This window comes from Pristiophorus japonicus, chromosome 7 (assembly GCF_044704955.1).
Source record: "Pristiophorus japonicus isolate sPriJap1 chromosome 7, sPriJap1.hap1, whole genome shotgun sequence".
Lineage (NCBI taxonomy): Eukaryota > Metazoa > Chordata > Chondrichthyes > Pristiophoridae > Pristiophorus > Pristiophorus japonicus.
In genome coordinates, this window is record NC_091983.1 from 164,291,020 (window position 1) to 164,305,652 (window position 14,633).

Sequence of the window (14,633 nt, forward strand, 5' to 3'; positions counted from 1 at the left end):
TCCAGTCATGAATAGTGGTGGACAATTAAACAACTAACGGGAGGAGGAGGCTCCATGAATGTCCCCATCCTTAATGATGGTGGAGCCCAGCACGTGAGTGTAAAAGACAAGGCTGAAGCGTTTGCAACTATCTTCAGCCAGAAGTGCCGAGTGGATGATCCATATCGGCCTCCTCCTGAGGTCCCCACCCTCACTGAAGCCAGTCTTCAGCCAATTCGATTCACTCCACGTGATATCAAGAAGCGGCTGAGTGCACTGGATACAGAAAAGGCTATGGGCCTCGCAGCATCCGGCTGTCGTGCTGAAGACTTGTGCTTCACAACTAGCCGTACCTCTAGCTAAAATGTTCCAGTACAGCTACAACACTGACATCTTCCCGACAATGTGGAAAATTGCCACGGTATGTCCTGTCCACGAAAAGCAGGACAAATCCAATCTGGCAATTACCGCCCCATCAGTATACTCTCAATCATCATCAAAGTGATGGAAGGTGTCGTCGACAGTGTTATCAAGTGGCACTTACTCACCAATAACCTGCTCACCGATGCTCAGTTTGGGTTCCACCAGGACCACTCAGCTCCAGACCTCATTACAGCCTTATTCCAAACATGGACAAAAGAGCTGAATTCTAGAGGTGAGGTGAGAGTGACTGCCCTTAACATCAAGGCAGCATTTGACAGAGTGTGCCATCAAGGAGCCCTAGTAAAATTGAAGTTAATGGGAATCAGGGAGGAAACTTTCCACTGGCTGGAGTCATACCTAACACAAAGGAAGATGGTTGTGGTGGTTGGAGGTCAATCATCCCAGCCCCAGGATAATTCTGCAAGAGTTCCTCAGGGTAGTGTCCTAGGCCCAACCATCTTCAGCTGCTTCATCAATGACATTCCCTCCATCACAAGGTCAGATGTTCGCTGATGACTGCAGTGTTCAGTTCCATGTGCAACTCAGATAATGGAGCAGTCCATGTCTGGATGCAGCAAGACATGGAAGACATTCAGGCTTGGGCTGATAAGTAGTAAGTATCATTCACACCACACAAATGCCAGGCAATGACTTTCTCCAACAAGCGAGAGTCTAACTACCGCCCCTTGACATTCAATGGCATTACCATCACCGAATCTCCCACCATCAACATTTGGGGGTCACCATTGACCAGGAACTTAACTGGACCAGCCACATAAATACTGTGGCTATAAGAGCAGGTCAGAGGCTGGGTATTCTGCAGCGAGTGTCTCACCTCTTGATTCCCCAAAGCCTTTCCACCATCTACAAGGCACAAGTCAGGAGTGTGATGGAATACTCTCAACTTGCCTGGATGAGTGCAGCTTCAACAGCAATCAAGAAGCTCGACACCATCCAGAACAATGCAGCCCGTTTATTGGCACCTCATCCACCACCTTCAACATTTACTCCCTCCACCACTGTGGTTGCCTTGTGTACCATCGACAAGATGCACTGCAGCAACTCACCAAGGCTTCTTCAGCAACACCTCCCAAACACATGGCCTCTACCACCTGGAAGGCCAAGGGCAGCAGGCGCATGGAAACACCATCACCTGCAAGTTCACTTCCAAGTCACACACCATCCTGACTTGGAAATGTATCGCTGTTCCTTCATTGTCGCTGGGTCAAAATCCTGGAACTCCCTCCTTAACATCACTGTGGGAGTTCCTTCACTGCAGCAGTTCAAGAAGGCGGCTCACCACCACCTACTCAAGGGCAATTAGGGATGGGCAATAAATGCTTATCTATGAATAAATATTTATTCACAACTAAATTAATAAATAAATATCGTTGCCAGCGACACCTACATCCCAGAATGAATTTAAAAAGAACACAGTTCCAAAATATTTGTACATGCTCACTTTTAAAATTCTATTTGTTCATGATAGCATACTTTGCAAAAATAATTAATTACGATGAGTTAACATTAACAGTCTCGGCAGTATTATAATTGTTGTTTCTGATTATACAATAAATACCTGGCAATATTCCAGAAAGAGGAAATGAAGGTTGGATGCTGCGGTGGTACAAATTGTGTTAGTTATGAAATACAGTTTGTGGCTTGAATAGAAACGGTGTATAAGCTGACTCTCCCATGTGTTTGTAATTGGAAAAGAGAGGTAGTATTTATTCACACTATAGTCATACAGGATATCGTCTGCTTAAACTATCCCTTTGCTCAAAGAAATGGTAGGCACCTGCCAGCACTGCCCTTATGAATTGATCTGCAGTTCTCAAAGGAACAATAGAGAGACCCTGCTAAATGAAAGGATCGTTCAGAATACATCACTGACAGATTACGAATAGTGTTTGAGTGAATCTGATAACATTTCCCAGAATTTTTTGCTAATGATGTTCTTGTTATGTTCATCCTTTGCCAGCTTGTTATTGTTTTTGCTCCCGATAATCTCTGGGGCTCACAAGAAGCCACTAAAGGAGGCTGGGGAGCTGTATCCTCAGTGAAAACACAGCACGGTGAAATAAGCAATACAGTGCTCAAGAAAGCTTGAACTGCCATCATTTGCATTGCCTGCTAAAAGTGAGGCGATAAAACCACTTTACTGGCACATACCCGACTGCATAGTGATTTTATTTCATAATGAACTCTGTGCTGTGACTTAACAGCTGTCACATTGGGACTGAGGAATGGAATGAAAGACTGATGCAATACAGCCGTGAGGACGCAAAAACATCACCTGGGCTTCAGGGAGTCCCACCGTTACCAACTGCTGAGCACTTTCTCTTCATTTCATAAATGCCTGTTAGTATGGAGAATGGAGAAAAGCAGATGTACTGACTAAGCAGATTTCACAAGCTGCTGAACCTGGAGTGCTGCTTCACTGCAGGATTCTGGAGATGAAAAACCGGACAATAGCTGGATTTTCTGTCACCAAATGTTCTGCGTTTCAATTTTTAAAAAAGCGGGTAAGAAGATTTAATTTTTATTTCAATTCATGTTTATTATACTGCAGTTCCCTTGAAAGAGCAATTATCTCAATATCATAGCTTTAATTTGACAGCTAAGGCACTGGATCAGAATAACTGGGTTAAATATAAATGTCAAGGGATAGAGTTACTATTAGACTCAGTTGTCAGTTAAAATTAAGGATGTATTTTTTTTAAATTAAACCTCCAAAATAGTTTTTCAATATTATTATTGGGAACTATGTTTTGTACAATTTGATTTTCCTTGTGAAATCTTCCATATTACAACTTCTGAATATTAGAACCACTTCATTTTATGCAATTTATTTACTAGGATTTTGCGGTTCTAATTACGTTTCAGCTTTAGTGATAACTTCATAACCCAATGTCGCCTTTCGCAGCAGCGAAAATGAAAATGACAATTAACTGTATTTTAATTTCACTGAATGGCCTGTGTACTGTAATATGCTTCAGTACTTGATTAAAAAGAAACATATTGTATTAAAATCGAACAATGCCTTATTGATGACTCGTGCAAAAGATCTCACCGAGTACACTTGCATTCAATATACTCTTTTCCTGTCTGTCTTTCTTTATATTTTTATATATTCAATGATCTTCCAGGTTCATGTGATTGAGTTTCAGACTAATGCATATAACTGTAAGAATTTCATTTGTAATTTTTTTTAAAGCCCATGTATAAATACCTACTGGATGTCTAGTTACCTCTCTGAACTTCATATTCATAAACTATGAATTAACTGCACTCCGATCTATGAATAAAATATTCAAATGGTTTGTTTTAAGGCACAACTTTCATGTCGTTGCTTGAGTCTACTGACTCATATTTCAGATGAAAGCACCATTGTCATTTGCACATGTTTGTATGAATGAATGTTGTAAAGACTAATCAGATTGGTATCCAGCCCAATTATAGTCCGTCACTGTAGATCTTTCTTGTTGTCTTTGACCTGAACCCTAATTTCTAGCGTCAAATAGCATTGGGTGCTTGCGGCTAAGGAGTCAGTTCAGCGCAGAATCAATAAATTACCCAGTGTGGTGCTGCACCCGTAATAATAAAGAGAATTATACCTATTAACAGGCATGTTTTTCTATATCAGCACTAGCATTTAAAAGCAAAGAGGGAGACAAGGGCACTCTTACTTAAAATTATATCTTAGGTGACTTTGCAACATTTATACACACTTATGCTAATCTAAGTAAAATCTCATTCTTACCATAATAGTATATAGTTACATTGATTTAATAAAGAATTTCATACTACAAAAATATTTTTCAACATATACTGTAGCTGTGCTTTGTAATGGAAATGTTACATATGCCTAGTAAGTATCATCCTGACTGTTTGGTTTCCAGGAATATTAAAATGTGCTCTCTGTACTCTGGCCACATTTTCTATAATGTCGGCAACAGCTACAAAGCACATCTCAATCCCTCTGATGTTCCTGACTAAAAGCACATCTTTGAACTTAAAGATTTAAGCAGCAGATGCATTCATTGATTACAAATAATGTGTAAAATGCCAGGATCACGTGTGCTGCCTGCCAACATAAATCAGGCTTGGCTACAATCACTCTTCCACTAGTTAAACTCTCAAGAGCAGGTTGTGTTTTTATATTAAGAGCCCAATTGCATGTCAAGTCTTGGAAAGAAAATTAAAATGAGTAGTGCTCAAGGGAACCTGCCACTTGCAGACAAGGTGAGGATCTACAGGTGATGAGAACAGGTAGAAAGCCCCATGTAATGCTGCACAATACTGCATGTAAGATCCTAGTTGGCATCTTTGATGTTCCTACATGACAAATTCCTGTCTTGAGTTGTATAGGAAGGGTTGGGAAACCCCCGGTGGAGGCAAGGCACTTCCCCACAGGGACAAAGGAAACATCATCAAGTAATGTACTTTTATTTAAATCCGTATGCCCGCTCAGGTGGGTGCAAAAGATCCCATGGCTCTTTTTCAAAGAATAGCAGGGACGTTCTCCCAGGTGTCCTCAACAAAATTTATCCCTCAACCAACATCAAAAAATAGATTAACTGCTAATGGTCTCATTGTTGTTTATTGGGATCTTGCTGTGCACAAATTGGTTGCTTTGCTTTTCCTACATTACAGTGGGAACTACATTTCAAAAGGACTTTACCTGCTGTAAAGTACTTTGGGATTTCCTGAGGCTGTGAAAGGCACTATATAAATGCAAGTTCTTCTTCCTTCTTTTGGGTCACTCCCATCCATTGCCGAATGATTAGCCTGAGAACAACATTAAAAAAGACGTATATGCAGGTTGTCAATTCGCCCTTCTAACTGAGAAGCCCTGGGAAACCTAAAAACTGGGAAGGCAGGAATAAAACATAAATGTATAACGAGCAATTAATGCGATATCACACGTTTTATACTATCGCCCAAAGTCAAAATGACCTCCCTTATTCAGAAAGGAAGTAGACAGATTGTTGATTTAGTAAGATGTTAAGGGATGTGTGTTTGGCACCAAAATATAAAGAACTTGAAAAAATCCTGAACATCATGGACCTAAACAATAGTGCAGCTCGATGGTTACATAGTCTTATCTCCTTCTTACCATTGTAATTCCTTTTGCTGGCATCATGCATATGGATGTTGGAGATTAATTTAATGCATTGTTATCTACTGTGTAATATTGTGATTTTTATATTAAATACTGCAGCTTTGTGGTATCATTTCTGTACTGGTAATGACTCTACATTGTTTCTGAGACTGTGATTGCCCTATGCAGGTGAGGAGATGGATCAGGAGCCCAAAGGTCAATGTGGACAAACGTCAGCACACACATTTGAACAACTCTGATGCCTTTGTGAAGGCCACATCACTAAAAGATGCGGAACCAGAGTTAAGATGCCAATCTACATGTCAAGAATGCCATGTTTGTCACGTAATGGCTAATACTCAGGATATCGAGGTTGGAACCCAGGCAAATGGCAGCAGTTGCAAAGTAAGCCCGTCAATCGGAATAAATTATCATTTTATTGACACACTTTCTACAAACAGCTTTATATTTATTATACTGTAGCACTAGGTGTTCCATATTTGTCTCTAACAACTGAAACGTGACAACAGGCCTTTGGAAATCTGGCCCTTTGATTGGATCGCTCCGATTTGTATGCCCAATGAAATAAAAATCCAATTGACTGATTTGAATCCATTTGAATCTAAAGAGGCAGGCCTTATCTGCCACATTGAGCCACCCCTGAGTATAAAGGCTTGAGCACCTAACTCCTTATTATTAAAATGTATATGTATTACAGTGATAGATGCCATCTGATGATTGCATCAGATACATTTTAAAAGAACCATACCACATTGGACTGTGAAGCTCTCAATTTTGTAGACGTTTAGTGTTGTGACTTATTCTCCCCGATTTTTAAATTAAGCCGAGACACAGATTTAAAACCATACTGAGCCTGCTGTTCATCCATTGAGAAAATTAACTAAAGCACAATAAACAGATCATTGCAAAAATAATGGGCTAGAAATTGTGTAGCGCCCCGTTTGGGGCGATGACATTTGCGGGAGCGTAAAAGTATCGCCGGGCGCTATGCAATTGAATCCGACGGGTACTTCCGGTTTAGCGCTCCAAGAGGGAAGTGGAGCAAGGAATCAAGCACTATCACTTCGCTTGGAGCGCTAAATGGAGCAAGAGGGGCGAGAGCTGCGGAGCACTGCACAATGTCCCATGCAGCGCTGCCCGCTTCACAGGCTCCTTCTGTCCCTTAAAGGGAAGGGCTAATGCTCAGGTCATTGGAGACTGAGGCTGGGAATGGTCGTCGACGGCACCTGCGATCCACGAAGAGCAGCCCCAACCACTCTCAGAGAGTGCAAGGCTGATCAATCGTGGGATCGAACAAATTCAAAAAACAGCACACTGGGGTGATAATAACATTTTGGCCTACCTGACCAGCAATGCCTTTAATTAGCGCTCCCCAAGCGGCCGGCCGAGGTGACAACGCCTCCTCCTGCTGCCGTTATTGACGCCTGGCGATGCTACAGGGGATAGAAGCAAATTTTACATCCGGGGCACTAAAGGGACACTGCGCACCAGATGACATCACGATCTCTGGGGCGCAGGAGATTGAGGCAGTAATTTTTAGCACCAGCGCTAATCAGCCAACCAAATTTACGAGTGTCGGTAATTTCACCACGCCGGTCAGTAAGCTTTTAGCGCCCCGTTAAAACCTCCCCGGAGGCGCTAATGGAAGGCGCAAAGGAGGCCAATTTCTCCCCAATACCTTTAATTTAATTGCAATAAGTATAATTCATTGCATTTCCTCCTGTAATTATATCATATATAGTGAGCAGTATTACATTGTAATAAAGCGCAGTACAATAAAACGCATTAATAATCTTTAGTCAAAGTCACTAGGCATTGCCATCCTTCCATATCTTCACCTATCAAATGCAGCCAGTATATTAACAGCTGCCACCAGCACAGAAGTAGCTGCACAATTTAAAACTGTCCCCAATATAACAGCTTATATATTATTAAAAATATATAATAGTTCTCAGGAAATCAGTTCACAGCTGTGTTCTAACCTTTGGAACCAAATGAAAATTACAAAATGTTTAAACTTTTTTCTTAGGGTACAATTTGGTAATCCCTCCTGGGTATCCATTATTCCTATATATCACAACTTGCATTTATATAGCATCTTTAATGTAGTAAAATATCCCAAGGCACTTCACAGGAGTGCTATCAAGCAAAATTTGACACTGAGCCACATAAGGAGATATTAGGACAGGTGAGGTTTTAAGGAGCGTCCTAAAGCAGGAAAGATAGGTGGAGCAGTTTAGGCAGGGAATTCCAGAGCTTAGGATCTAGGCAGCTGAAAGCATGGCCACCAATGGTGGAGCGATTAAAATCGGGGATGTGTAAGAGGCCAGAATTGGAGGAGTGAAGAGATCTCGGAGGATTGTAGGGCTGGAGGAGGTTACAAAGATAGGGAGGATGCGGGCAGCGGCATTTTGGATGAGCTCAAGTTAATGGATGGTGGAAAATGGGAGGCCGGCCAGTAGTGCATTGGAATAGTCAAGTCTCGAGGCAAAAAAGACATGGATCACATATAATATATTCTGTTAGAAAACAAACAACATTTCTAATCATGTGATGCCATATGTCTTTAGCGCCGATAACACTATCGTTAGTGTTTTTTCATATCTTCGCATCAAAAATATAAACTGTAGACCATTTGTATGTTTGCAAAACTAACCTAGGTCAGTTGTGGCTCAGTGGGTAGCACTCTTGCCTTTGAGTCAGAAGGTTGTGGGTTCAAGTCCCATTCCAGGGATTTGAACACAAAAAAATCTAGGCTGACACTCCAGTGCTGTGCTGTCAGATGAGATGTTAAACTGAGGTCCTGTCTGCTCTCTCAAGTGAACATAAAAGATCCCATGGCACTATTTTGAAGAAGACCAGGGGAGTTATCCCCAGTGTTCTGGCCAATATTTATCCCTTAATCAATATCGCAAAACAGATCATCTGGTCATTATCACATTGCTGATTGCAAGAGCTTGCTTGTGCGCAAATTGGCTGCCACATTTCCTACATTACAACAGTGACTACACTTCAAAAGTACTTCATTGGCTGTACATCATTGAGACTTCCAATGGTTGTGAAAGGTGCTATAGAAATCCTAGTCTTTCTTTTCTTTATTGGAGCCAAACAAAATGCTGGGACATTGTAGAATGGCATTGAGTATTGGAGCACTTGCACTCACGGCCAATGAACAGAGGCATGTTTCCAATCCACTCAATTTACTGTAACAAACAACAAATGATGAAGGCAGTTATTTAATGAAATAGTAATGTTGTAACCATAAGTTTTCTAAGAAATTAATATCTTGCAATTCACTCTCCACTATCTATTATTCTATATTTATTCAACTTTGATTTAGTTTTTATCTATTTGTTTAAATATAAACTTTTTGCTTGTAATTTATTTCTTGTCTCCGATCTGATTGGCTTTGATGAACGAATGGGAGCTGCATAGCCTGCATTGTGGTTACCGGCAATGCCCCTGGAGCTGGCTGGCAGCAAGTGCTGGGAAATCCCCAGGGATGAATACCTGCTTCTAATGTTTCCTCCCCCTGCAGAGAGACACTACAACCTCCTTGTAATATGGCTGAATGTGGATTGGAGATCATGGGTGCAAAATTTGGATCCGTAGCGCCCGTTTGCTGGTGGAAGGCTGCTGACTTTCAGTGTTGAGAATGCAGAAGGTGCATGATTACAACATGTGCAGCTTGTAAATCAGAAGAGATTGTGGGATGAGGAGAAAGTGGTATGTGAGAAGGAGGATTAGGTATGAGGACACCGTCAGCTTTGATGGTTTCAGCCTCACTGCTGGCCACAGCCTCAGCAGTGGCTGCCCAAATAATGGCCAGCGCCATCTCCTCCATGGGGATTAGGATATGCAGACACGCCTGTCCCCCACAGGTTAGCTCCTGTTGCCTCCAGTTGTGCACCACCTTATCCTGCAAGAGAGAGGAAGTGTATCAGTGTCTGTGGTGCAATCTGTTTGAGTGATATGCCTGTCTTGGTTGAATAACTGGCAGTCTGTGCAAGCTGTGAGATGTGGATGTGAGGCTTGCAGCAGTGTTAAGTGTGTAAGGGTGAGGTGAAGTTATGAATGTTAGGTATGAATCCTGATTGTTAGTAAGTGAGTGAAGGTGGTATAGTTCATTGAGCAGTGCATGAGGCTAGTGGTGCAGTTGATAAGCAGTTGGCTGAGGAAGAAAGTGTTTGAAGATCAGACCCTCAAATCTGGCACCAAGCTCATGGTCTACGGGGCTGTAATGATACCCGCCCTCCTGTATGCCTCAGAGATGTGGACCATATACAGTAGACACCTCACATCGCTGGAGAAATACCACCAATCTTGCAAATCCCCTGGGAGAACAGATGCACCAACGTTAGTGTTCTCGATCAGGCCAATATCCCCAGCATCAAAACACTGACCACACTCGACCAGCTCCATTGGGTGGGCCACATTTTCGCATGCCCGACACGAGACTCCCAAAGCAAGCACTCTACTCGGAACTCCGACACGGCAAGCAAGCCCCAGGTGGGCAGAGGTAACGTTTCAAGGACACCCTCAAAGCCTCCTTGATAAAGCGCAACATCCCCACTGACACTTGGGTATCCCTGGCCAAAGACCACCCTAAGTGGAAGAAGAGCTTCCGAGAGGGCGCTGAGCACCTCGAGTCTCATCGCCGAGAACATACAGAAAACAAGCAAAGGCAGCGGAAGGAGCATGCGGCAAACTAGACTCCCCACCCACCCTTTCCTCTAACGACTGTCTGTCCCACCTGTGACAGAGACTGGAATTCCTGTATTGGACAGTACAGTCACCTGAGAACTCACTTTTAGAGTGGAAGCAAGTCTTCTTCGATTTTGAGGGACTGCCGATGATGATGATGATGATGAGTTGATAGGGCTTTTGAAGATGCAATCATTGATCTTGACAACTCGTGTGAGGTCATTGAACTTCTTGTGGCACTGCATCCAGGTCCTCTGGACTTGACTCCTGGCATTAACCGACTTGGTTATCTGCTCCCACTGCCTTCTAGGCAGTGTGTCTGGAGGGCCTTCTAGCCCCCAGTGGATCCAGCGCATCTCTCCTCATTTCCACCTCCTCCATCAAGGCCTCCAGTGCATCGTTGTAAAATCTTGGATCACGCTCTCTCCCATTTGTGCCATTATTGAGAGTTTCCCAGGTCAAAATCAATTATAAAACGACTTCCAGCACCTGCTCTAGCCACAATGCACCTCCGCTTTAAGAGGTGCAGGCTAGCTTTAAGCAATGCAGGCTAGTTTTAACTGATGCTAACCTCTTACAATATTGGGCCCCCTGCTAATGTGGCAGCCACACTGTGTGATTAACGCTGGCTGCACGCAGCAATCATGTTAATCAGCAGGCAGCACAAAGTTGAAGTGCTGCCTGCATCGCATTGAACGGATGCAGGTTAAGCGGCATCGCGATCCCTGTGTCCGTTTTCCAGGACTATCGAATTTCGCCCCCCACAACCCAGCTCATTGGCTGTGAGTGTAAGTGCTCCAAAGATCAATGCCATTCTACCATGTCCCAGCATTTGATTTATCTTAAATTAAGGTCTCAGTCAATTTATCAAACATACAAGATAGAATAAATACTGTATTTCCGCAGATTAATAGTTTCACATGCATTAAAATATCACCTGCACTCCTTGTAGCACTGGCTATCTATAAAACTGCTACTAGCTTTGGAGCTTCATGTAATGAATAGTCCAGAGAGATAGACGTTTATTTAAATGTACCTGATACGATCAACTCAAGGCGATAGAAATTCAGCTTGTGCAGTCGTGTGATACGGGTGGTATTGATTTGGGCACCAGTTATATGCCCCGTTCGTGATTCCGTTTTCAGTTCCATTGATGTCAGTATAGCTGGTGGCTGAAGTAATACCGCTCGTTGTGCATTGTCAGCCAAGACATATTTCTACCCCATGTCCTCAAATTCAGTCTGTGCTCAAAGAATGCCGGGGAGCGTCAAATCAGGCACTAATGGTGCAGATGAGTGGCATTAGGCTCCGAGCGATAACGAATACTAGGTGGTTGTGTAATCGGGAGTGAGCTTTGGCGAAAGCGCCTTCTAGCCATTAAAGGGGAGGGTCACTGGAGTCTGCACACCAGCCCCCCCAATTATTCAGGGAGTGCAGAATGGCAATATGCTGTGGGATAAAATGCAAAGTCCTTTGACAGCCCGCAACACTCCAGGGACTAAGCAACCTTTATTTGGCTGCAGATACATCCGGCGCTCTCTGCCACTCATAACTGAACTTTGGAACGGAACTTCCTTCACAGCTGGGGTGCATCACGCCAGCCAGCTGGTTGATGCCTCCGCTCCCTGGCGCAGTCGGTGTGAGGTGGTAAGGCGGGGGGCAGCCGGCTGGTTCATGCCTCCGCTCCCTGGCGCAGTCGGCGTGAGGCGGTAAGGCGGGGGGCAGCCGGCTGGTTCATGCCTCCGCTCCCTGGCGCTGTTGGCGCGAGGTGGTAAGGCGGGGGGCAGCCGGCTGGTTCATGCCTCCGCTCCCTGGCGCTGTTGGCGCGAGGTGGTAAGGCGGGGGGCGCTACTGAAGTTTACGGATCAGGCGCCCGGCAAGCGTTGCACGCTGACTTCATGATCTGCATGGCGAAAGATGCTGAGATGTTAACTGTTATCGCCGGCCCTATGAGGCGAATTTGCCGTGCGGCGCGGGATCCGCCCTGCCGTGGCGCTAATACCTGAGCACCACATCAGCGCCCCCGCCAGGCACTAACTGGGGGTGCTAACATGCCAAATTCCCTCCGAGAATTTAATTCCTGTATTACTCGTTTTCACTGGAATCAAAAGCACAGTAATAGTATTTTGACTCATTTGATAGCAAATTGTTTCCGCTGGTTCCGAAGCTGAACGACACATATGGAATATATTTTGCAGGGTAAGATTTTCCTGACCTATTCCCTGTTGCTGAGCATTTTTTTGGAACTAAGTCAGAATTCAGCTCTGTTCCAGCTGGGGAATGATTCAAAGGGCAGTGCTGGGACACAGCTCAAAAAATCTGGCCCATTATGAAAGAATTGAAGACTGTCTTACACACTGTAATGGGAACCAGGTTTTTATGCCTCCTTTTCTTCTCTTTTCCCTGTTTGTCATGGTAACACATCTTTTTGAAATATTTGTTTTCTTCTTTTCATGCCATGTGCCGCCCGGCTATGCCCATGTGAACTGGCATCTAGTAGGTTGGCAATAGTGGTCAGAGCATGATTTCCATCTAATTTCAGTCTCATTCCCTGTGGGTAAGAGTCTGGCTCCATTCAGCACTCACCCAAAGGGAAACAAACCCACATTCAACCACTCCATGCCATGGCACATTGGCAGCCCACTGCATTCTGCAACTATTTTCTTACGCATTTCTTAACTTTCATCATCAACATAGGAGCTGTACCTTTCAATGCACAGCAGCAAAAAATTAGTTAATTTGCCAATATTGACATTTATTTTGAACATATTTGCACGATGACAGACAGGGTATATAACGTCGGGATGTATCACAGGCAGGTGTATAACGAGCGGGTGTGTAATGGACTGGTGTATAACAGGCGGGTGTGTAACGGAGGGGTGTATAACGGGCGGGTATATAATGGGCGGGTGTATAATGGGTAGATGTATAATGGGCAGGGTTGTATAATGGGTGGGGATGTATACCGGGCGGGTGGGATAACTGATGAGTCTATAATGGACAGGATGTATAACAGGCAATGTGTATAATGGGTGAAGAAGTATAACGAGCGGTGAGTATAATGAGCGGGTGTATAATGAGCAGGTGTATAATGTGCAGTATTTATAACAGGCAGAGCTGTATAACGGGCGTGTGTATAACAGGCGGGTGTATAATGGGTGGAGAAGTATAACAAGCGGTGAGTATAATGAGCGGGTGTATAATGTGCAGTATTTATAACAGGCAGAGCTGTATAACGGGCGTGTGTATAACAGGCGGGTGTATAATGGGTGGGGTGGAAAATGGGTGTATATCTCCTCCTGTGAGAGGACAGGAGGTTTTAATACCACTGCAACTTCTAGTGCGAGCTGCTCCAAGTGTGCGACGACTTCAAGATGGGCAACTGGATGATGTCATCAAAACCCAGATCGCCGTTTGGAGCATGGGCAGGACCATCAGCAGGGCCCAGGTACAGTGGATGAGTGGGAAGGTCGGGGCAGAGGAGCGATGAGAGATCATGGCGGAGGTTCAGTGAATGTTTGATGCAGGGGTGCGGTGAGGGATCGTGGCGGAGATGCGGCGAGGGATCGTGGCGGAGATGCGGCGAATGTCTGTGGCGGAGGAGCAGCAAGAGAGTGTGGTGGAGGAGCGGTGAGAGATCATGGCAGAGGTGTGTTGAATGAAGGTACGGGGCCCAGAAGAGCCGAGGGCCCAGGGGCAGCATGGGCCAGCCCACACTGTGATATTTGTGCACACTTGGTCCATGTGGCAGAGCAGATCTACGGTAGTTCTGGTTAACTCTTGCCACTGGATAAAGGCCTAGCTCTATCAACCCCATGTAGTGGCTGATGTGCAATGGTCACCACATGTTAAAAAAATCCACGCACAGGCAACTTCCATCCCTTCAATTGGAGTTCAGGACTGGAATATCGGGTCCTGAATTGAAACATCTGTGAACTCATGTGGAAGCATGTCATTCTCGTTCGAGGGACCGCTTATGATGTATAATGGGCAGGATGTTTAACAGGCGGGGTATATAACAGGTGGGGTGTATAACGGGCAGGCTGTATAATGGGCGGGGTGTATAACGGGTGGTTGTATAATGGGCGGGGTGTATAACGGGCGGATTGTATAATGGACGGGATGTGTAATGGGCGGGTTGTATAACGGGCGGGTTGTATAATGGGCGGGGTGTATAACGGGCATGTTGTATAACGGGCAGGGTGTATAACGGGCAGGTTGTATAACGGGCATGGTTTATAATGGGCTGGTATATAATGGACGGGTTGTATAACGGGCTGGGCGTATAACGGGCGGGGTGTATAACGGGTGCGGTGTATTATGGGCGCGGTGTATAATGAGTGGGGTGTATAACGGGCGGGGTGTATAACAGTGGGGTGTATAACGGGCGGCGTATATAATG

General features: G+C 44.4%; 1 protein-coding gene across 1 annotated transcript in view; it reads left to right on the forward strand.

The window, feature by feature from the left end:
* Window positions 1-2,858: 2,858 nt before the first annotated feature.
* sgk1 (serum/glucocorticoid regulated kinase 1) overlaps window positions 2,859-14,633 on the forward strand; it is a 136,288-nt gene continuing 124,513 nt past the window's right edge. Inside the window, exons 1-2 of the mRNA XM_070885505.1 lie at window positions 2,859-2,927; window positions 5,696-5,911. Of these exons, the coding sequence (XP_070741606.1) occupies window positions 2,859-2,927; window positions 5,696-5,911 (285 nt within the window). The remainder of the gene's footprint in view (window positions 2,928-5,695; window positions 5,912-14,633) is intronic.